The sequence below is a fragment of the Festucalex cinctus genome, chromosome 16, assembly GCF_051991245.1.
Source record: "Festucalex cinctus isolate MCC-2025b chromosome 16, RoL_Fcin_1.0, whole genome shotgun sequence".
NCBI lineage: Eukaryota > Metazoa > Chordata > Actinopteri > Syngnathiformes > Syngnathidae > Festucalex > Festucalex cinctus.
This window is the reverse complement of record NC_135426.1, coordinates 19770770-19792872: the sequence shown is the minus strand read 5'-3', so window position 1 is coordinate 19792872 and position 22103 is coordinate 19770770. Positions and strand designations below refer to the sequence as shown.

Sequence of the window (22103 nt, the reverse complement as noted above, 5' to 3'; positions counted from 1 at the left end):
TGTGCTTATTACTGTATCAGCAATGACGGACGGATCGAACTCTGATTTTATTGTGAAGGTCCGGAACCGGACGTTGAGAATCCTGCTCCTTCAGAAAACTGCTGGATGGGAGGAGGCGGCGGCGTGGGGCGGACTGGGGTCTCTGACGCCACAACCAAAAATCTGGACGGTAGGGCGGGCGTGTTCTGTGTGGTCCGGCATCGGACTTTTGTCGGTGGAACCGAGGGGCGAAAAGGGCGCAGCAGCGTGTTGAACAAAGATAACAACAAAGTTAATCGGGACTGAAATGAAAGAATAATAACGACTAGCTTGCCAGACAAGGGAGAGCAAGTGGACGACGAGGACACTCCACAGGGCGACTTGAAGTGAAGCCACACAGGAGATTCTTTGTCCAAAAAGGGTGAGGTACGTATCAGAACATATCATATAGAACATAAATAATGATACAGAACATAAATATCTTCCAATTAGCACATGACACATTAATATGAGTCGGCTTTATCCTCGCCAGCTGAAGTCCATACACCTGACATTAAGCTAATTCAACATCGAAATTAACAAACCCCTCCATAATGTGTACGTAATTATTGCCACGTTTTAAATAAACACTAATAGATGGACTTTTGAATTTTGAGGAATCTGCTGTCTGACTTCAAATACAGAGGGAGAGGAAACAAAGTGTAGCATCAAGTAATGGCTTAGTCATGACAGCTGTAGCTTAGCTCGTACCAGCTACGTTAGCGGGCCAATATTCACATGGACAATGAAGGAATGCTTGTGCAAATGGCACATTTGCGTGGACTATCGTTACGTGTTTGTGGCGTGGACTTTTTTTTTCTTTTTCTTTTTTTTTTTGGGTGGCGACGGGATGATGCTGAGACTGCTGTTACACTGACGCGGTGCCGCCGTGGCACGCACGGACGAGGCCTCAGGCGTCAATAGTTGCATTTCCCCCCCTTTTTTTGTTTTAACTTGAGACAGAGTTACTTGATTTTGAGGATTCACAAGATGTTTTTGTTTTGTTTTGTTTTTTACATAAGGTTTTTATTTTGGAGGAGGCCTTTATTTTGCACTAATGCTTGTTCATCACCTACTGTTTACATGAGGAAAAGGGTGTCTATTTGAGCTGAGGCAATTCTTAAAGTGTACTTACTGATTATTTGGAACACGGCATCTATTATTAGTGTAGGCTACCATTTTAGGGCATATAGTTCATTTGTTTGAAGCAATTATTGCTAAAATGAGACAAACCATGTGTTACAAGATATGTTGTGTCTGACTAAACTACCGAGAGTATAATTTGAAGTAAAGCATTGATTTTGGAGGAGACTTGTGTGTGATAGCGACTGCTATATTTTTTCTCAGGGGCAAAAAAACATTGTGTGTCATTTGAAGTGATGCATTTCTTTAAGTGGATATGCAAATTATTGAGGGCCCGGCGTGTATTCGAGTGATGAGTTGCTTATCTGGCAATGCTGTGGAAATGCTGTGTTAAAAGTGCATGTCCGTGTGCCTCTACAGCAGACATGGCGGATGCAGAGCTGGACTTCCAGACAGGCGATGCCGGCGCGTCGGCCACCTACCCCATGCAGTGCTCGGCCCTGCGCAAGAACGGCCACGTTGTGCTTAAAGGCCGCCCCTGCAAGATTATGGAGATGTCCACTTCCAAGACGGGCAAGCACGGCCACGCCAAGGTGAGCAACGGCACCGCGCGCCCGATCTATCATTTGGTGTTCAAAGCCGAATCCGAGTTTTGCTCGTATTCACAGGTCCACCTGGTTGGCATCGACATCTTCTCCGGGAAGAAATACGAAGATATCTGCCCTTCCACCCATAACATGGACGTCCCCAACATCAAGAGGGTGGACTACCAAGTGAGACTTCACAAACACCGCTAGTCGCCGGACCCCAAATTTGCACAAACCTCCCTTTCTTCTCTCCTAGCTGATTGGTATCCAAGATGGTTACCTGTCCCTGCTTCAGGACAGCGGGGAGGTGCGAGAGGACCTGAAGATCCCGGAGGGTGACCTGGGCAAAGAGATAGAGAGCAAAACCGAAGCCGGGGAAGAGATCCTGGTCAGTATTTACTCAACTGCAAAAATACTCGACATTCATTATTTGAAGTATAACAGTCGTTGAATGTATTTCGTACTTATTTCCCTGTTATGTGTGGTCAAAATGCCATCGAAGTCTTGGCAGTGTTATTCATGTACGTTAGCAACTTAGCAGATGCTAAATCGGACGGGGCTGCCGTCATTTATGCTGTCAAGTCTTCTTTATGGTGTTGGCTAGTTATTCAATTCAACTGTGTAATATCTATTAAACTGTAGCAGCACAAATGTACGAAACAGATTATTTCCCCAACAGTTTGCATGTGCTAACAGTTAGCATCCGACTTTTTTTATTTTGCCTCTTACTGTTGTGGCAGCTGGTCCACAACAGCTGTCAATCATTGTTCAAGTGTGGCGTTTGCCGTTTACGCAAAGTGACACATGCGTTTTCTAACGTGCCAAAACGGTTGCGCTAACGTGAAGTCAACATCAGGATCTCTATAGAAGCGTCACAGCGCCTAAAGAAGACGGATGCAACAGATCATTTGTGTTGAAAAACTTCAGAGCACCCTACAGCAACCCATAGAGCAGCGTTTCAGTCACATCTACACAGTCAGTGTTTTTTTTACAATTCTGGCCCCGAGATAATAAGGACTGCTATTTTGACCAAGCAACAAGCAGGGAAGCAACAGAAGGTGCAATGTGCAGCCTCAGCAGAAAATACTGAAGAGCCAAAGGAGAAGAAGGCCAAGGCAGATGACGAGAAGGTTTCTCTGCTGACAATGTATGAATAAATCTTTCAAGAAAACAACACAAAAGAGCAGACCTAAAGCCAAACTGTTCAGCAGGTAATTCATTTATTTATATATTTTTAAACAGAGCTTTCGCTATAGCTGTAAAAAAAATAAAAAATAATAATAATAGACCGAAACATAGTTATGTTAAATCTATAATTTTATTGTTGTTGCTGTTCTTTAGACTTTAGATTCAAGCCTCTCAGAGCCCACAATTCTTCAATCCGAGAGCCCCATGGAGGACAGCAAAGCCCGCGTCTCACTTGCACCAAAGTACCCGTCCTCCCCTTGTGCCTGCGTAGATAGTGAACGTTTGTTTTCTACTGCTGCAAATGTTATTGATGAAAAACGAAACCGGCTCGGATGTGAGAAGGCAGAAATGTTTTTGTTCAGAAAAAAAATAAAAATCTCCCATTGCTGCTGTTGTGGAAAATAAGTATTTAGCATGTATTAACATAAGTTGATACTGTACTGTATTGTGGACACCTGTATGGGCTTTTCATTTCTTGTACATGAAGCAATAACAAAGTGACCTTGACTGATAAGCCTGTTTGAAACAAACTACTTGCCTTCCTGCCTCGCCGAGCCTCGCTTTCTCCTCCCAAAACCTAACCAGGCATCATAAACTTCCCATGATTCTTACTACGTACACAATCGACCACAATATTGTAGACTGCTCTGTTAAGACTTGTGTATATTTGAAGCTTCAAATATAGAGAAACCCAAAAGACAAATTGTTTTCCAGACTGTTTCATACATCTCGCCTTGCTGCTTAAAATTCCACTTTTATTTAATTGGTTGTGTTTACATATGGTAAATGTTTGTCCTGCAAATGTCTTTGCTGCTATTGTTTTTAACAGCAAATGAGCAGACATTTTTGTATGATGTCACACAAAAATAAACATTTGAAACAGAAAAATTAGTTTTACTGAAACATGTTTTTCATGACTTCAGCCTAGATTAGTTTCTTTCCTGGATGCACAAACCAGATTATATGGAAACTATATTAAATACAAAAATATTCATTTATCGGTTATCTGTATTGGCCATAAACAACAGAAAAATTCTCGGTATCGGTTGACATTTTTCATAGAGTGCATCACTAGAAATTAGTCATTTATTAGAGCATCTATTAGAGCAGAAGATGCTATTTGAGAAAATGCAAAAACCTTTCAACAAGGCCAGAATAATTTTATTTACAAAACTACAGAGGCTACTCAGAACTTAATTGGAGAAGAGCTTCTATTTTAGAAGAGGTATTTAATTGCATTTATTTAATAACCTCGAGATTACATCGTGTTTAATTGAGAGTAGGGCTTTTATTTGAGAGGATCACCAGGTAATATTTTTGGGAGGAGAGAAAACGGTAGGGTTTCTTCATTTAGGGCATGGCCTTAATTAGAGTGGGGACCAGTATTTAGAAGAAAGAAAAAAAAAAAAAAAAACAGTGAATGACATCCCCTGTTATCCTTGTGGAGATGTTTATTTGAGGTGACGCATTGACTTTTGTCTTTCAGGTGACCGTTCTCAATGCAATGGATGAAGAGGCTGCCATCGGCATCAAAGCTTTGGGGAAATAAGCGGCAGCAAGGTAAATACGGACGGTACATATTAGCGCCATTTTACATTTGAGTCATGTTTTGTTCTGGGCATGGCATCACAAAAACTCATTTTTTTCCTTGGATTTTCTGACTGCTCTTTCCTTTTTTTCTCTCTCTCTCTTTTCATCTTGCAATGTGTTAACAGGGGCTGCTGGACCTTTTGGGGGGGGAAAAGGAGGAAATGTTGCTATCCTCCTTTTGTTCTTTCTTTTTCATAGCTCTTCCTCTCTATACTTTAGAGCACGGGTTTCTAATGTTTATTACCGTATTGTTGTATATTATGAGCATTTGGGGTTAAATGTCTTCTGAGCAGATGGGAATATCCACTAAAACACAAAGAGAGTTTGGGGAAGGCAGAGGTTCTATATGGCATTAATGCTACTCTATTTTTGTTTTACTGTATTTTTTACTTGTTCCCCAGTTTTATCGAAGGGCTTCATTGCAAAAATAATGGAGGCTTGCAGTACATTAAGGTTTCCTCATTTTAAGTATGGCCATATTCAGTTCCTGCTCATGTTTATTTTCCAAACGCTTATCACAGGAAGTCCAATTAAAACCGAGGTTACCAACAAATCGAGTTGCTGTTGTTGATTCAACTCATTTACAAAGTTACCAGGTTTTCTCTGTGGTCAGTGATCAGTTTTTCTAATGTTGTGTATTATTAAGTTATTTTCATAGTAAAATAATAATAATAAAGGGATAAATTGTGAGGCATTTGGGGGCAAATAGAAAAATGAACAATCTGTAAAAAAAAAAAAATAAAAATAAAAAGCAAATAAAACATCACTTAGTGTAAAAATCCGACCAATCTTGTGGCCGTTTTACAATCAGGAAATATAAATTAGCAAAATAGAAAATTGAGATTGGGATCCAAATATATAGGGCTTTAAAAAAAAAAAAAAAAAAATTCAGGGAAATTTTAATTATAAGTACTAGTGGTATTGGTGGCTACTGAGGAGTTAAATACTTGTACTGGTGTCTATAAAATAAAAAAAAATTAAAAAAGTGGTATTGCACATCCCTAGACAAAATTATTAATAGTGAACCAATGCACTACAAACTTGTGCACTTTTATTTTATTTATTAAGCAACATACAGTAAAAGCTCGAGCTGGTTTTCACCATAACATAAACTGTACATAAACTTACAATAAAGAAAACATGCAGGGGGATCCAAATCTCCTCCCACGGGAGAAATCACGCATGAAAGCAGAAACTCTAAATGTCAGGATGAAGTGTGGAAGATCTGGAATGAGTCACTTGGCGTGGTGGTAAAACCTCTGGCCGCTCTGGGCGTGGGGCAGGAAGCTGTGGCGCGGCGCAGCCTGCGGCGAGCTCTGGAACGCGGCCTGAGCGACAACAGAAAATCGTGTCACCAGTAAGTCAAACGGACGGCTCGCTGTGGGGGGGTGGGGGTCACCTTAGCCGTGGGAATCTGAACGGCCATGGACGGCGTGGGCAGCAAACCTTGAGCCGATGGGTGCATGGCGGGCGGGTGCATGGGCCTCAGGGCGCCCTACGGGGACAAATGCAAATGGCGGGTTATTCGGGCCGACGTTTCCGTGGTGGGAAAAATAAAAAAATAAAAAAAAGGTCACGTACCGCGTCGGTAAAGCCCGACTGCTGATTGGCGTGTTCCAGCTGCTTCTGGAGAGGGATTCCTGCACCCGGGATGTAGCCTGACATACAACAGTAAGTCACATCAACTACTCACCACATCAACTAACTTAATATTTTTTTTTTTATATATATATATATTACAAACAAAAGAATGGATGCTTTTGTGTGTTTGACAGTCAAATATTTATCGCAAAGCAACGTGAGCAGGAACTGACCAGGCTGGGAGGTGAAATGGCTGTGGACCGGGTAGCCAGTCTGCTGGTGGGGCAGATACTGCATGGCCTGAAAGGCGGACGCTCCTGAAAGGGAGAGAAGGGAAATCCACATGTAAATACTTCCGCTGCATAGCATTTGTCACGTGAGCCATCATACCTCTGATTTGAGAGCCGCCGGCGAAGCTGACCGGCACGGACGGTCCGGGAGCGTAAGTGGCCGGATGCTGGGCCTGCGCCACCCCGTAGGACTCGTGGACCCCCTGAGCCCCGCTGAACTGGCCGTGCTCCGCCGAACCCGAACTGAACGCAGGCGTCTGATAGTGACGCGACTATTCGAAGAAAGGACATCACATTCAAAATCCTTCACTACTCGCTATAGTCAGTCAGCCATTTTGGAGTGCAATTACGGGTTAGCTTAGCCCTATATACAGTATAACGCATCTTAAAGGGATAATTGACTCATTGAGCCATTTTCAGCAGTAAAAAGTTAATTTGTCTTTAATTAATGTGGTAACTTCATTATTTTTCATGCACAATTAATACCTTTAAAAATTAATTTCAGTCTCAGTGCGCAGTCTGTGCTGAGGAAGTAAGTAACAACCAATCATGGCTCAGTTTGCGGAGCAACCCCAGAATGCAGGTGAGCCATGATTGGTCGTTACCTATCTTACCTTACCTCATAGTCATCAATCAGTCTACAGCACAAAAAAAAATAGGAAAAAGTAGTTTTTGAAAGTATTAATTGTACATGAAAAATAATGAAGTTATCAAATTAATTCTGGAAAAAATATCAACTTTTCACTGCTGAAAATTGTTCAATGAATCGAGTAAAATGTATTTACTTGTTTAAAAAAAAAAAAAAAAAAAAACCCAAAAAAACCCTGCTTTTGCACTGCAAAATGTTTGCTTTGTTCTTGTTTGCTGCAAAACTGATGTTTATGTACAGCAGTTTGTATACAGCAATGCCTGTTCTTAAAGCGCTTTATAAATAAAGTTGAGTTGAGTTATAATGACCTTGTTTTTGTAATGTATTTAAAAAAAAAAAAAAAAAAAAAGTTCATTCGACGCATTGTGTAAGTTGTGTAGCCCGTAGGCAGTATCTTGTTTTGAAATGACTTGGTCAGAACCACCAAAATTATTTTGAAGTCCTGCCTTTTAACAGGATGTGACGCTGAAGTTGCCGAGCTGATAGGGAGGCTTGTTATTGTCTTGATTTGTTGTGTAAAACTTTGCCATCTGTTGAAGCCTTTTACACAACACAACAGAAGGTTCTTGTGGCAGCCATGTGATAAAGTACGGTAATACAAAATTTACTTTGTAGTGACTAGGGAATGATGAATGATTCATTCCCTACTCCCTGATCATGCAAGTGGAGGAGCCAAGTCCTGAATGATTGCATGTTGGCAGTATGGAATTATGTCAAAGACACCGACAGCTACTTACAGGTAGAACAGCGCTTTGGAAAAGCTGCTTGCTCCGATCTCCGAGCAGCGCCCCGGGTCGACTGTGGCTGACGGGACTGCCTGATGGACGAGATGGGCAATTTTAGAATCTTAATTGAAAGGTGACGCATCACATTCAAGCATAAATATTCACGTTATCCCCAGTGCGACTCACCCTGAATGTTGAGGAGGTGCTGGCCCGCGTGCATGGGAAGACTGGCCTGGTAGCTGGCCGACGTCAACGTGGTGATGTCGCTGAAAGGACAGGAAGTGAGCGAACGGCACGTCGGGTGTCAGGTAAGAGGCGCTCACCTCTGCTCCTTGCGCCGTCTTTTCTCCTCTTCGTGGAGGACTTTCTTGAGTTGCAAGAAGAGCTGATGTTTCTCCTCTTGGAGCCCTTGAAGCTTCTCACCCATCTTCATGACCTGAACGAGGGTTCAAAAACTATCCATTAACAAATTCATCGATAACTGTTTTGATCAAGGAATTCCAATGTAGTACTTAATCTAATTTGGATTTGCAAAGATTTTCTTGATCCAAACCTGTTCCTTGGTTTCCTCCAAGGACATCCTCTCCTCGATCTCCTTGGTCCTCTTCCTCTCCTCCTCCTCTTTCAACTTCTGCTCCATCATCTTATCCACTTCCTCCTCCTCTGGAAAGAAAAACGGTCAGAACGTCATGTTAGCGGTGTGTCTCCGGAAGAAAAGCGGGGAAGGGGCTGTGGGGTCTCACCTTGCCGCTTGCGCTCTCTCTCCCTCATGATGTGCTTGTGGAGGGCTCGGGCCATCGCGTTGGAAAGCTTGGGTCTCTCCAGCAGGGCGGGCATGGTGACGGGCAGTGGAGGGGCCAGCTAAAAAGCAACAGCACAATTTCAGGGATTTTTGGTTTCATTTTATTTGTATTACAATAAAAATTTAAACATTAAAACAAAAAAATTAAAACATCGTTTTCCCTCTCTATATATTTTACTTTACTCAATTTGATAATCAAATGTATAGCGACAGCCATTTTTTAGCACAGTTTGTAGTACTGTTATTTTATAGTAAGAACATTTCAACTGAGTATAATGGCAGAGATATTTCTTATAATAGAAAATAAAGTACTATGTTACAATACTGTAGCAGCTTTAGTTTCAATATATTTTTCTCCAATAGCAGGTTTACTTCTGAAAGAAAGAAAGAAAAAAAAAGTTCTATTTTTATAAATATAGATACAGGGTTTTTTCCCCCCCTCCATTATTGTTTTCGAAGTGATTATTTTTGCCGTGACCTACCTAGCATCATCTTGCCTTGAATCGCGCGAGAACTACAAGTACAAATTCTGCGCCAGTGAATATGTACCGTCTTGTGGTAGAATGAGTAGAGAAACGTTTTTGTAATTGTTCTCAAAATCTTAAGAGTAAAAAATAAAATGTAGAATTAATATGTAGTTGCAGATTACCTGTCTGCACTTACTAACAATTTTACAAACAGGAAAATTCATTGTGTGAGTGGTTTGGATACTTTTATCATGTATTGGTTGTATGTTATAATTAATTTGGTTCTTTTAATCCTGGAAAATAACCTCGAGTAGCATGAGAGGCGCCCAAAATAAATTGTATAATTTATTATTGCTGATAATAAAAACTGTAAAACTAGCTAGTAGTTAATAAGTTTAGGTAAAGGCCTGCACGTCAGATCAGCTAGCCGCGAGGTTAGCCTTGCATTAGTAAGGTAAGACACGGTTGTGAATTTGTATTTATAGTAACGTTTTAATGCGCAATAGCGACTGAAACTATGCACTTAAAGCAAGCAAGTTCAGAAAAGCATTTAAGTTTGCGCCACCTTCCCGAATGCAGCAAAATGGAAGCAATTACCTTGACGTAGCTAACAGCTAGCGGAATCGTAAACAAAAAGAAATCTAAAACGCTTACTTTTGACGTTGTGCCTGTCCTTGAACGTGAAGTCAGTTGAGCTGATAACTATATAACACTCTTTTATGTTTGACGTTTCTACAAAACCCGGCAGTATTTTCGACACTAACAGCAGCGTAGTATAACGAGGAAGTCTACTGTCCGATGCATTCTGGGAAATGTAGTTTTCTTCACGCAACGATTTCTCTCTCGATATTGGCGTAAATTATTGTAATACCTTTTTATTAATGGTTGAACGTCTCCCATGCATGAAACAGCTGCACTAAAAAAAAACTATTTTCAAGAAGTTTACGATTTAAAATTGGAAGCATTCATATAGTAATGTCAATCATTGTCAGTCAGGAATGAAGAGAAGGGACACAAGTAACTTTCATAACATTTTATGATCACGAGTGGAGAGAAAGCGCCAGTAATGCAGTTCTATAGAGTTCTTTAAAAAAAAGAAAAGAAAAGAAAAGAAAGCACTCAGCTTCACATTACAGTAAATAAAGCCATCTAAAATTAACAATAACCGCAATGACTCATAGTCAACATAATAGTTCCGCAGCAGTCGGGAGATAAGAAATGGAGGCCGATAGATACAACGTGAAACTGACTAATGGAGGAGATGAAGGGAAGAAGGGCGATGAAAGTGCATCTGACGCCTTTTGCTCTGTGAACTCCAAGATGCTGAGCTAGATTAAATATTTCCAACGGATGGATGTACGCGTCACGGGAAGGCGGCGGATAAGCGACGGAGCAGGGATCACATTTCCCTTTGGCTGCTCCCGTACACACTCTCGTCGCTGTAGGCAATGTAGAGGAAAAAATCCTCTTCGTGATGCTCCTAAAGTGACAAAAATAGAAAGCGGGATGTAAATAAATCACAGTGGCGTATACAATCTGAAACAGAATGAGCAGTGAGCTCACCTGGTACAACAGTCCCATTGTGGCCGAGGTGGGTGGAATGACGTTGTTTACAAAGAAGAAGAGCGCGTCCTCAGCTCGCAAGTGGATTCGTTTTCGGATGAGGAAATAAAACTGGCCCACTGGATTTAGAAAAAGGAAAAAAAAAGGGTCATATTTTACACATTTCCGTATGTTTTTTTTTTCATGTAAAAATACTCTTTAATTGTCTTAATATTGGGTAGAAGCATAAATGTTTAGTCACCTGTTAGGTCGGAGGGGACGAGATACTTCTTCTTGTCCAGATCACCTATTCTGGCTTTGGGAGCTTTCTCCACAATAACCTGGAAAATAAATGACAATTAAAACAAGGGAAAATGGTTCCTTCCTGGGAAAATATCAAACCAATTATTTATTCTATTTTATTCATAACTGAATTTATATTTAGTTAAACGATTATTTGCTAAAATACAAAATTGTTAAAAATATTAAAATGTTTGCCAGGGTTTTTTGTAACCATAAAATACACAAACTAATGCATAATTAATTGACCAATTGCGCAAAATGTTTAATCAAGTATTTCATTAAATCATAACAAACATGTTTTTTTTTTCAATGATGTACTGTTTTCGCTTGTTACATAATTTGTATTCAAATATTAAATTAATTCTATGTCAACGAGTGTTTCTTTTTTTATGTTTCGTTTACTTTTTTCCTTTTACATTTACAACAAATCAATTTCGCCATCAAAGGTGATCTCACTAAATAAACGCTTTTGAATGAAGCCTAAGTCGTGTCGTTACCAAACGCGGAAGCTTATTACTACGACGTTGAAGTGAAAGGTAGCCTGAAAGGGGCCTGTTGCTGCCCACTGAGGCGGCGTTCTCGTCAACACCCCCGCAAATGAGAATCGACATCCTTTTCAGCACATTTGTGGAAAGCACTCATTTAAATCCAGACATTCGGTTAATATAGATTTGTGTTGAAATTCCTCATGGTAGCCAGTCTCCGAGTTAGCTGCTAACGTTAGCCGGCTACTTACGGGAACCCTGTCGGGGTACTTCTTCCGAATCTTCTCGCCTTCGGACCGCCTTTTCTCAAAGGAGTGCTCTTCTTTGTACTGGAACTTCATCGTTACGAGAGATGACTGACGGCGAGTCGGTCGGTCGCTCGTTCCTTATACGGACTCGGGGGAAAGAAAATCGCTGACAAACGAACTCAACAACAAACGATGCTAAAATGGTTAGCTATGGCGCGCGGAGGGATATACAATAACAACGTGACGTAAGGGGCTACGTACAAGTCAAATCGACGTATGATGCGAATTCGGTCGTTACAATACAACAATATTCCCTTTGCAGAATGGCGACATAGCTCAAAGTCGACTGTGTGTGTATGTGTTTGTGATATTTGGGGGGAAAGTTAGGTGGGGGACTACTTTATTTTGATCATATGCTGCGCCTGACCACATAGGAACAGAGTGGTGATTCGGCCGCTGCCCTTGTCATATGACACTGCGGTTCGGCCGACTTCCGCTTTAAACTCGATGCGTTTAGGGAAAGCGCCTCTTTCAAAATATAAAAAAAAAAATCGTCAGAAATCAGTATGATTTTATGCCATTGATCATTACCCTTCACTACACCATAAAAACCCTTTGAAATCTGTTAGATGTGACTGCAAATTCAGAACGTTTTGAAAAAAAAGAAAAAAAGAATCACTGCTTTGATAAGTCAAATCTTAACCATTTCAGAAGACCCACCCTTAAAAATCTGCATAACTGCACATTTAGCCTCATTCAGTGTAATTCCCGTCACCACTAAGACATTGTTTATTTATGCAGTAAATAATACTGCAGTATCCCAGGAGGTTGAATCTAAATCTGTGGTATAATTACAGAATGAAGGCCTTTTAGTAATCTAGAAATGCACCTGCAAATTTAGTCACATTTACAATTGACTTTATTTTTTAAAAAAAAGTCACAGTTAACACTGAATCAAAGCGAAAACTTAGTCATTGACAAAACTGTGAAAAGTATATCTAAAAATTTTATCTAAAAATTAAAAGGAAGCATTGGGGATGATAAAGTCATTGGTGGTCAGCATCCTTTGATTATGTAGAAGGTGGTAGGCTTCTGTATTTCATTCCTAGATTCTAGATTTCGCCCAAATCAGTGGAGAAGCAGTCTTCCTGATTACCGGCATTGTTGCCATCAATCATTCTCAGTGAAAAATAAAAACAAAAGACAAACTGCGAGGAATCATAAACACGAGACCAATGCATCTGAAAAAAGTGACAATTTGTATAAACACACATTACAGGCTGCCGCTGATGTACGTGACATTGCATCAGTACGATCGAACTAACCTGTGTCACGACGGACTAAAACCAGTTCATATTCCCTATTAGTGGGTGAACAAGCAAAATGTTGCTTTTACAAACATTGTAAAGGCCTTTTGTTTTCCATTTTGAAAGCAATCATATTAGTTCACACTGTATGGTTATTGTTTTCTTTATTATGACATCATGATTTGCAAAAGTAACCTTGGTCCAGCTGGAAGGAACAAACGCACTCAGCGTACACAAACGGAAGCAGTGAGGAGATCCTGGGAAACAAGTTTGCCGGTTGTTTAAAAGAAGTCCAGGTCATCTGGAGCGTCCAGGTCTCTGTACTCAATGATAGAGCGCGGGTCTCCTCGCATACCCCTACACAAACACAGAAAATTAGACAAGGTACACCCACATGGGTGCCCACTGTCATGATGTTTCCTTTACCTGTTGTTTGGATGTTTCCCCGGGAATCCCAAGTTGCCCCTGAAGTTGTCAAAGTGACCGCGGCCGGCGCCAAACTGGTTGGCGGGGTAAGGAGGAGCGGCGGGGAAGCCGGGCAGCAAAGGCCTGATGCCGGGCGGGTATCCCAGAAGGCTTTGCTGTTGAGGCGACTGAGCGGGGAAGTTGGCGGGGGGAGCTTGAAGCAGTAACGCAAAAGGCGGGATCAGAGGCTTGGGGGGCAATTTTCCCTCAAGACTTCTCTTTTCGAGCTTACCTTGAGTTGGGGGCGGCGGCGGCGGTTTGTTCTCAGGCAGCGCTGGTCTCTTGGCGTCCATCAGGTAGTTGTTAAAGTAGTCCACTTCCTGTCTGACGGCATCCACCTTGTCGCCGTGTTTGTTGAGGATGTGTTTACGCACAAACTCTGGCGCCTTAAACTTCTTGCCGCTCAGAGGACACAACCACTTGTCTTTGCTGAGCTCCTGAGTGTTTGCTGCCAGGAACTTCTCCACCTGCGTGCACCAACATATACGCCGTCGATACTCTCGTACGCGCACACGAGAACGTGCAATAGCTCGCGGGAAGCTCAAAGTCTCACTTCCTGTTCCGGGTCTTTCTTTCCCAGGCGCGCGGCGTCGTCTGCACTCACCACCTCGGGCGGACTCAGCAGAGGAGCCAGACGCTCCTCACACATCTTCAGGTGTTCACTCACTGTCCGACCACAACAAAGTACGTCACAGTGGGTTCAACCACACAGGTATCTGTACGTATTCGCCTCGAATATTCTTCCAGAACTTATACCTTCAGTGGGGACTAGAATGGCGATGTAAATATTCCCCACGTTCACCATCGCTTGCTATCTATTTTGTTTCTGATTTGGGGGGGCGGGACGATTGCAATTGATCGCAATTAGCGGAAGGATACATGAAAAGGAGGGGAAGCGATTGTGACAGTTGTGTTGTGACTGTAGAGGAAGACGAGACAAAGTTGTGCTAGAGCTATTCCCTCCCCGAATGCTGTTTCTTTTTCCCACGATCTTCGTTTGGAGTGATCCACGATACACTCTCGTCTTCCCGAAGACCTAGTGTTACATTATTTTCACGGGTCGTCCCGTCAAGTGCGCATATCTGCCCATATAAACTCAGCACTGATTTATGTAACGTAATTGCTTGTCGTCTTCAGTTGCAATTGCAGTTGAATGTAATAATGCAGTAATCATGACAAAACATTACTGTATGTATGAATAAAATTCCATGTAAAAAATATAGGGGTATACAGTTGAAGAAAAAAAAAATTGGATCAGCATGTTAATACGATAGCATAGTAGACCTAAGTGTTTTTAAAAACAAGGTTGAGGTTTTATTCCTAAAATATACTTCCATTTATTATTGTTGCTAGGCCACTGCAACATTTAGCTGGCAGTAGCCAGATAGACACAAAAAATCTATCTTCCCAGAAGTGATGTGTGTTTATCAGTTGAGCTACAATGTCTCTGCCGTGTGCATGCAGCACTGGTCCACGTAGTGAGATAGCGGCAAAATAGGCGGCACTGCCACCACATAAACATGTGATGTCGTGGCTAGCTGCACTCAAATCTGGCTAGGAGATTTTTATACTGTTTAGTAGGGGTGTTAAAAAAAAATCGATTCGGCGATATATCGCGATACTACATCGCGCGATTCTCGAATCGATTCAATAATAGGCAAAATCGATTTTTTATTTTTATTTTATTTTTTATTTTTTTTAGGATTCACACCTTGAGCATGGAAGAATGTTATATGAACGGAACATTAAGCCTTAATATTTTATTTTAATGCTGTTCAAACATGAAACAGATTACAACCTCTATAAGACTGAAATTTCAGATCAATAAATAATACATTTTCATATAAATCTTACACTCTACAAGCTTACTGATTAGTATTTTCTAAATTTGAATGAAAAAAAATCGCAACAATCGACTTATAAATTCGTATCGGGATTAATCGGTATCGACTCGAATCGTGACCTGTGAATCGTGATACAAATCGAATCGTCAGGTACGAGGCAATTCACACCCCTACTGTTTAGCCACATTGGCTAAAAAGTTTTGTGACCCAGCGCCAATCTTGAGCGTATTCTCTCGAAACGTGTGAGGGTTATACCTTCAGTCGCAGTGATCTTGGCCACAGGCAAGGGTCCTCGCACATGAATGAGCCCACAGCGATGAGGCATGTGGTCCTCGGCGGGATACTGGCAGAAGTTGTAGTAGTCCAGCGAGTGGACCACACGCAAGTAGAGCAGCAGTGTGTCCAGCACCTGCGCATAAACAAATACACTTGCAACACTGCACAAAAAAAAAAAAAAAAAGCGAGTCCCACCTTTAACAAGGTTTTATCCATCTCCACCGCTACTTCAGAGGATGTGACGTCTTTGGCGTCGCCCGCCTCGCCACCCGTCAGCTCCTCCTCTTCGGCGCTCACCTCCTCAATGAGATAATCGGTGATGTTCTTCAGGACGGGGTTGGTGTCCGTCTGGCGGCGCATTCGTAACGTGGGTTTAGAGCCAAGCAGGAAGTGACGAGGTGGAGAGCAGGAAGTCGCACCTGTTCCTGCCACAGCTCCGCCCTCTGGTCCAGCGTGTGCACCAGTCTGGCGGCCAGGCGGACGTCGTTCCTGGCCACGGGCTTGTGCTGGGTCAGCCCGTTGACGCTGCGGACGCGCCGGCACAAGTCGCGGTTGACCACCGGGGACAGCTCGCAGTCTCGGAGCTAGCAGAAGATGAGATGAGATGTGACGAGATGAGGGGGAGATTGCGTCAGGAGCGCCGGACGAGGGTTACCCGAATGTTCTGCAGGTTCCAACAGGTTTCTTTGATGTTGACGCCGCGGTCGAACGTCAGCCAGCACCGTCGGAAGAACCTGACGCACATTTGTACTGTGATGTGCCGTCACTGGTTCGCCACTGCCACATTTTACAGCTTTGTACTCACCCCCTCTCTGGCTGAGGGTCTGACAGCGCCACCCGCAGGAAGCCCGAGTACCTGCGACACAGCTGAAAAAACACCAAGGTGGGTCAGTGTGCGTTCAAAGGGCGGCGGAAGATGCCAGCGGCGGGACCAAAAGCGACACTCACTGCAGCGATCTCTTCTTTGGAGGCGTCGGGTGGGACGCTCCTGATGAAGAGCGAGGTGGTGAGGTGCAGCGGCCGAGGGACGGCCGGCGACGCGGGCTCTTTCTCACCGTCAGAGTGCGAGGAATCGGAGGCAGAGCCTTCGCCGCTGTCGGCCGACATGCTGCGCTTCCTCTTTCGGCCTTTCTTGGCCTCCTCCTCTTCTTCCTTCTGTTCTTTGTCCTCCTCCTCTTCTTCCTCCTCCTCCTCCTCCTCCTCATCCTCTTCATCTTCACCGTTCTGCTTGCCATCCTCATCCTTCTGAAGAGTAAAATCATCAGCGCCATTTATTGGTACTGCAAACATATGAAACCGTATCTCACCTCAGCCTGAGGCTTCTCCACCTCGCCGTCAGCCGGCTCCTTGCTCGGACTCACCACCGAATCGCCTCCACCCCCGCTGGCGTGCTCCCGACCCGGCTCTAGCACCTTCAGGTCCAAGTCTGTGCCACCCTCCATCTTGATGACGGCTGCGGATGAGAACGCGAGGTGTGACCACTCATCTGCGTGCAACCACAGCTGACCTCCATCAAGGTTATTTTAGTTAACAACTAACGAAATCACTAAAGCTAAAATTGAGAAAGCATTTTCGTTAACGAAACAAAATAAAAACAAAAATGCTATTAATTATTTTTCTCCCAAAACATATAAATACGTTCTATTTTAAATGTTTTAAGTGTCCCAAAGACAAATTTATACGTTTTGTTTTGTTTATGCTAGAGCATACTGAAGACTTGACGCAGCCTCTGAACTGAAGAATTGGTGAAGCAATAGTAGTAATTACAAAAGCGGCCAACAAGTGGCAGCAGAGTATAAGAGATCAACCAGGGCCATGTTGCAACAAGCTGATTTCCCCACAGTGCTAAACAGATTTGTGAATAATAATGAAACTTAGCTATATTCTAATACTAATTGCTGCAAAATGTAAACAGAGAGAAATATACTTTTTTTTCTGATGAAAGAAGAGGCTCTAATCTTTCTTTTGGTATATTCCATGTTTTCATAGCAATAGTTCCTTATAAAATCAGTCAAAATCCAGTAAAACAGCCAGAAGCGAAGAGGGTTGCTTCAGTGGAAAATGGCTGGGAGTGAATGAGTTAGAAAACAACATTTTACAAAGCTAACAAAAAAATATAATTATATAAAATTCTTTGGTTTCATCTTTCGGTTTGACTTGAAATGTACAAACAAAACAAAAACTAAACTCTAAGTAAAACTAATAAAAATGAACAAGTTACAACCCACTCTGAAATCTAATTAAAACTTAAAAAAAAAATAATAATAATCAAAATACTGAAAATTCCCAAACTATTTTAACCCTGACCTGCGTCCAGCACTTTGATGATGGCAGTGGTGTGCTCCATGTCCAGCGAAATGTCCTCCAGCCATTTGTTGTCCCACAAAAAGAGAAACACGCCCAGGCGGCGTTTGAGGGCGGCAAGGGACTCCGCCTTCCGGGCCGTGATGTCGTCGGGGTGATACTTTGAGCGGAACCACTCCTGATCTTTGTGCTGAATGAAGAAGTCCTGCAGCTGCTGCCGCCGAAAGTCTACTTTGTACTGATTATAGCGCTTGACTGCCTCCGTCTCGTCCACGCTGTCTTCCGTGTTGAGTAGGAAGTCCTGCGCAACACACCTTCGAGCTTAGGCCAAATATTTTTTTTATCTTTTTTCTTTTTGCCCTCACTGAATGCTTTGCTCACCTTAAAGCTCCTCATAGTTGGGGGTCCAGGGGGAGGCAGGTCAGGATCCACCATGGCTAATCTAAGGAAAAGTAAATGTTCATCTGTCATGCTGCCGAGCGTGCAAGCGCGCCTGTATACGTACCTGCTCTGAAGCGGGTGAGCTCCGTGATGTATGGGCAGTTGAGGAATGTCGGGGGGCCAGCCCTGAGGCCCCAACCTTGGGAACAGAGCTGCGCCGCCTCCAAAGGGCTGCTCGAAGCGGTACGGGTCACCCCGGTGGTCATCCCTGTCAAAACCGGGACACTCTTGAACTGCGAGGCGTCGAGATCTCGGCGAGCTATACACGGGCAACCACTCACCAGTCTCTCCTCATGCGCTTGTGCTGAGGGCTCATATGTCTTGGCGGCGAAAACCTCTCCCTGCGACCGCGATCGTAGTCCCGTCTTCTCTCTCTGCCTCGTTCCCAGTCCCTGAGTGTGCACACTCATTACATCCGTGCTAGCCACTACTCGATTTGCGCTGCCATCACAATATGACCTCATAATTACAAAATACATTTAAAAAAAAAAAAATCTTAGTTTTACCTGTCAGGCCAATCGTCACGTCGCCTCTCTTCTCGCTCTCGCGATCGCCCCATGTCACTCCGCTCTCTTCGGAACTTGTCCCGGCGCCTCCTGTCAAATTCATCATCGCTGTCCCCCATTGGTCTGCACACAGATACACATATACATTCTTTGGTCTTTTTGGATTCAATAGCCTCCGCTGGACTATTACAAAAATATGAGAGAAAAAAAATCCCAGAGCTTTGTATTTTTCAGTCAGCACCTGGCTAGTTCCAGATTCATGGAGGATATTCCACTGGATAACAGAAGGTAAGACAACCTGCATATCCGCCTGTTGCCATTCATGCAATAGAATGATAGCTTTGTGTTCACACTGAGACAAAAACGGTTGGGAAACAGGGGGTTTCCACAAGACTTTTACACAGTACTGTAAATACACTAAATGAAGTATGCATGCATTCATAATGCAGTAGTACTAATTGTACCGGCTAGTCGAGACAAATGCATACAGACATACTAGCCGCCAGATGAGCAAATAGCTAACACGTGTTCGTCGGCGTGGGCGCTTAGTGCTCATTATTTCCTAGCTAAAATATACAAATTAAAAATTTTAAATGGGCTGTTTCGTGTAACAAAGTACATTGCAGGGATACTAACTTTCCATTAGCAGCTAACAGCTAGCGCTCGCGCGATGTTAGCCTTCCTATAGCTTAAGCGCGGCTAGTTATCCCTACTCCCGCTCACTCTGCTTATTACTCGGACTTTAGATCGTATTTACCAAAACTCTGTTGTCGAGTTTGCATCGTATATATTTTTTTTATTTTGTTGCTGTGGCAAAATTTACCTGAAAACGTTGCGAACAAAAACAAGGAGAGCAGCTCACACAACGGTCCCGCCGCTACACCGACCAATCGCGACACCGTCCCTACCGGGCCCAAGTTGCCCTCTAGTGCCCTGGAGGTACAAAGAAACCATCTTGAGATGTACTTTTTGTATTCAACAAATTAATAAGGTGCAATTTTGTTTTACTTTTGTGACTTTTGATGTGTTGTTGGTCCATTTTTCTCGTTGAGAGAAAGCTTATTTAACTCGCGTACGCACCAGTCTACCCGGTGGCGGTAGAGCGCGCTTGCGGCGAGCCGCTTTGTTTAGCGATAGGAGAAGAAGAACAAACCACGCAACGTCAGAGAAGAAGAGGAAAAATAACATGGCGTCGTTGGTTGCTAAGCTACAGAAGCATTCGCTGTTGTTGTTTTGTGGTGTTCTTTAGCGAGTTTAGACTGAGAAGTACAACTTTACTACATTTTTTTAAAACATTGTCTTCTACATTTATTTGACAGGAGACGCCGCTAAAGGAAAACAGTGACTGGAAAACAGGCGCGCAAGATCTCTCACTTTGCCCACAAAAAGCCAATTTTCCGCTGGAGCTAGGTGGCTAACGTTAGCATGTAAGCTATGCTGACACGTTAAATAGAAATCAGACCAGGAATTGAAACGCATGTTATAAAACTAAGTTAATACTGAATCTATGCTATGCTAACACTGTTAAAGTTGAATTAAAAAGTGAGTATGTCAGATATAATATGGAGACGTGAATCGTGTGTTTCACGGTATGGTATAAGTGTGTTACCATATAAGCTGTGATGACAAACGTTCATGTACTACCTTGTTCTTGTACCTTATTGAATTATGTTTGTGTAGTTCATGGAGCGAGCCGACCGTCGACTTGTGAAGAACCAACCTTACGACGAGAGCGTGGAACTGAGTGACTCGGCGGAGGAGGCAAGCATCCGTGGCCAGGTAACAAGGGTCTACCCGTCCGCATCTTCAGTGTCTGGGCAGCGGTCACCATTTCTGCATTTGCAGGCGGAGCGCGGGAGGAACAGGAGGGGGCGCGGCCTGATGTCCAGCAACAACAGCAGTGATGAGATGGACGAAGATCGCGAGCCTTTGAGGGCCAAAGGGCCGATCAACAGGCAGCCCGAGATCAGCCCCAACAAAGAAGACGAGGAGGATGAGGAGGAAGAGTCCGAACAATCAGATGATGACGATGATGATGATGACGACGACGACGATGATGATGAGGAGACCAGCGAGGCTCCCGAGGGTGCGTACGACGCGGCCGACTACGACAACCTGCCTGTCAGCTCCGAGATCAAGGAGTTATTCCAGTACATCACACAGTGAGTTTGGAGTACTGTCTGTGTGGCAGGGACACCACTGCCTAACCTACTAACTGATATTTACTCACTCATACTAGTGTACTAACTGAAAGATTTTGTGCGTGTGATCTCCGCAAGGTACTCTGCTAAGTCCATCGTGCTTGAACACAGCCTGAGACCCTTCATCCCGGACTTCATTCCAGCCGTGGGCGACATTGATGCCTTCCTTAAGGTGGATTCTTAATTGCTGCTCCGCTTGAACCCAAGTTCATAATCACCAGTCTGTTCCCTCTGCGGCTCACAGGTGCCAAGGCCGGACGGCAAAGCGGACGGGCTGGGCCTTCTGGTTCTGGACGAGCCCAGCATCAATCAGTCGGACCCCACAGTCTTGTCGTTGTGGTTGTCCGAGGAGACCAAGCAGCATGCCACCAGCGAGGTACGAAACCTCAGCCAGCCTAGTTCACCAAACAAAATACAAGTTTAGCTACTTAGCCAGCATCTCTAGTGAGTATGATGTTTTTTTTAAATGTTGATTTTTCATGTGTCTCCCAGCTGAAGGTGACCAGCGTGTCCAGTCCTCAGTCCAACCCACGCGCCGTGGACAGCTGGGTGGAGAGCATCGGTGCCCTGCATCGCTCCAAGGCGGCGGCCAGCGTGCAGTATGCGCGCGCCATGCCTGACATCGACGCTCTCATGCAGGAGTGGCCGCCAGAGGTGGAGGAAACCCTGGGGCGTGTGCGCCTGCCCCCAGCCCGCCTCTCGTGCAGCCTGCCACAGTACTGCGATATTGTGTGCGCCCTGTTGGACGTCCCCGTGTACTGCAGCCGCATCGAAGCGCTGCACTTGCTCTTCAGCCTCTTTCTGGAGTTCAGAGACTCGCAGCACTTTGCGCACACTTGATGCGCCTTCCACGTGCATAATATTTTTCATGCCTCCTTTTTTGAAAACCACATTCAAGTGTGCTTCCCTTACCAACTCGGGCTAAACTTGCCGTGGCGCCAACATATACAGTCTTTGTCAGTCAGAGGTCACAAACATCCAGCAATCCCTATGGGATCCCGAAAGATCACATGAGTAGCCTGGGGGCATGTTCTGGAAATAGCTCACTAGTAATGGTGTGTTGTGATTTCCAAGGAATGTTGTTTAAGTGATTGTTTGCAAATAAAACCGCTTGCTGATATTTATAGAATGTTGCATATTGATTTTTGTTTCCTAACTTGTTAAAACATTAGTGATAGTTACTGTAGTAAATAAATATCAC

The 22103-nt window shown here is 43.6% G+C and overlaps 5 protein-coding genes across 16 annotated transcripts; 2 read left to right on the top strand and 3 right to left on the bottom strand.

Annotated features, from left to right (window-relative positions):
* The first annotated feature begins 102 nt into the window (after positions 1-102).
* Positions 103-14036, top strand: LOC144003058 (eukaryotic translation initiation factor 5A-1). 7 transcript variants are annotated; one of them, XR_013278878.1, is made up of 7 exons: positions 108-405; positions 1522-1694; positions 1770-1874; positions 1945-2076; positions 4363-4436; positions 7888-8019; positions 13911-14036. XR_013278878.1 is itself a non-coding variant. In XM_077498848.1 (6 exons), exons 2-5 carry the CDS (start codon positions 1527-1529, stop codon positions 4423-4425), a joined length of 468 nt encoding a protein of 155 aa, XP_077354974.1. In that variant the 5' UTR covers positions 108-405; positions 1522-1526; the 3' UTR covers positions 4426-4436; positions 7888-8517. The 7 variants fall into 7 exon arrangements, 3 of the variants coding, with proteins under 3 accessions (XP_077354972.1, XP_077354974.1, XP_077354973.1); XR_013278876.1 differs by lacking the exons at positions 4363-4436; positions 7888-8019; positions 13911-14036 and adding exons at positions 2723-2899; positions 3030-3740 and having other exon boundaries at positions 103-400; XR_013278877.1 differs by lacking the exons at positions 4363-4436; positions 7888-8019; positions 13911-14036 and adding exons at positions 2723-2899; positions 3030-3740 and having other exon boundaries at positions 103-405; positions 1525-1694.
* gps2 (G protein pathway suppressor 2) lies at positions 5508-9808 on the bottom strand. Of its 2 annotated transcripts, none has more exons than XM_077498835.1 (11): positions 9635-9808; positions 8455-8572; positions 8265-8374; positions 8035-8147; positions 7898-7977; positions 7724-7803; positions 6438-6609; positions 6281-6364; positions 6048-6124; positions 5866-5961; positions 5508-5794 (listed from the first exon to the last, which is right to left on the bottom strand). In XM_077498835.1, the coding sequence occupies exons 2-11, from the start codon at positions 8546-8548 to the stop codon at positions 5702-5704; spliced, it is 999 nt and encodes a 332-aa protein (XP_077354961.1). In that variant the 5' UTR covers positions 8549-8572; positions 9635-9808; the 3' UTR covers positions 5508-5701. The 2 variants fall into 2 exon arrangements, with proteins under 2 accessions (XP_077354961.1, XP_077354962.1); XM_077498836.1 differs by lacking the exon at positions 9635-9808 and adding an exon at positions 9578-9625.
* On the bottom strand, positions 9999-11796 carry gabarapb (GABA(A) receptor-associated protein b). Its single transcript, XM_077498850.1, has 4 exons — positions 11562-11796; positions 10785-10863; positions 10544-10662; positions 9999-10460 (listed from the first exon to the last, which is right to left on the bottom strand). Exons 1-4 carry the CDS (start codon positions 11649-11651, stop codon positions 10380-10382), a joined length of 369 nt encoding a protein of 122 aa, XP_077354976.1. The 5' UTR covers positions 11652-11796; the 3' UTR covers positions 9999-10379.
* LOC144003050 (serrate RNA effector molecule homolog) lies at positions 13013-19826 on the bottom strand. 2 transcript variants are annotated; one of them, XM_077498825.1, is made up of 17 exons: positions 19710-19826; positions 19525-19634; positions 18702-18824; positions 18477-18587; positions 18260-18403; positions 18136-18196; positions 17758-18055; positions 16758-16903; positions 16399-16695; positions 16256-16317; positions 16106-16184; positions 15870-16034; positions 15646-15798; positions 15430-15583; positions 13884-13996; positions 13292-13797; positions 13013-13222 (listed from the first exon to the last, which is right to left on the bottom strand). In XM_077498825.1, the coding sequence occupies exons 3-17, from the start codon at positions 18818-18820 to the stop codon at positions 13147-13149; spliced, it is 2484 nt and encodes an 827-aa protein (XP_077354951.1). In that variant the 5' UTR covers positions 18821-18824; positions 19525-19634; positions 19710-19826; the 3' UTR covers positions 13013-13146. The 2 variants fall into 2 exon arrangements, with proteins under 2 accessions (XP_077354951.1, XP_077354952.1); XM_077498826.1 differs by having other exon boundaries at positions 16399-16692.
* On the top strand, positions 15639-22031 carry ift46 (intraflagellar transport 46 homolog (Chlamydomonas)). 4 transcript variants are annotated; one of them, XM_077498838.1, is made up of 7 exons: positions 15639-18989; positions 20021-20128; positions 20382-20480; positions 20547-20863; positions 20981-21074; positions 21147-21278; positions 21395-22031. In XM_077498838.1, exons 3-7 carry the CDS (start codon positions 20385-20387, stop codon positions 21740-21742), a joined length of 987 nt encoding a protein of 328 aa, XP_077354964.1. In that variant the 5' UTR covers positions 15639-18989; positions 20021-20128; positions 20382-20384; the 3' UTR covers positions 21743-22031. The 4 variants fall into 4 exon arrangements, with proteins under 4 accessions (XP_077354964.1, XP_077354966.1, XP_077354965.1 ...); XM_077498840.1 differs by lacking the exon at positions 15639-18989 and adding an exon at positions 19167-19640; XM_077498839.1 differs by lacking the exon at positions 15639-18989 and adding an exon at positions 19674-19692.
* The last annotated feature ends 72 nt before the right edge of the window (positions 22032-22103 follow it).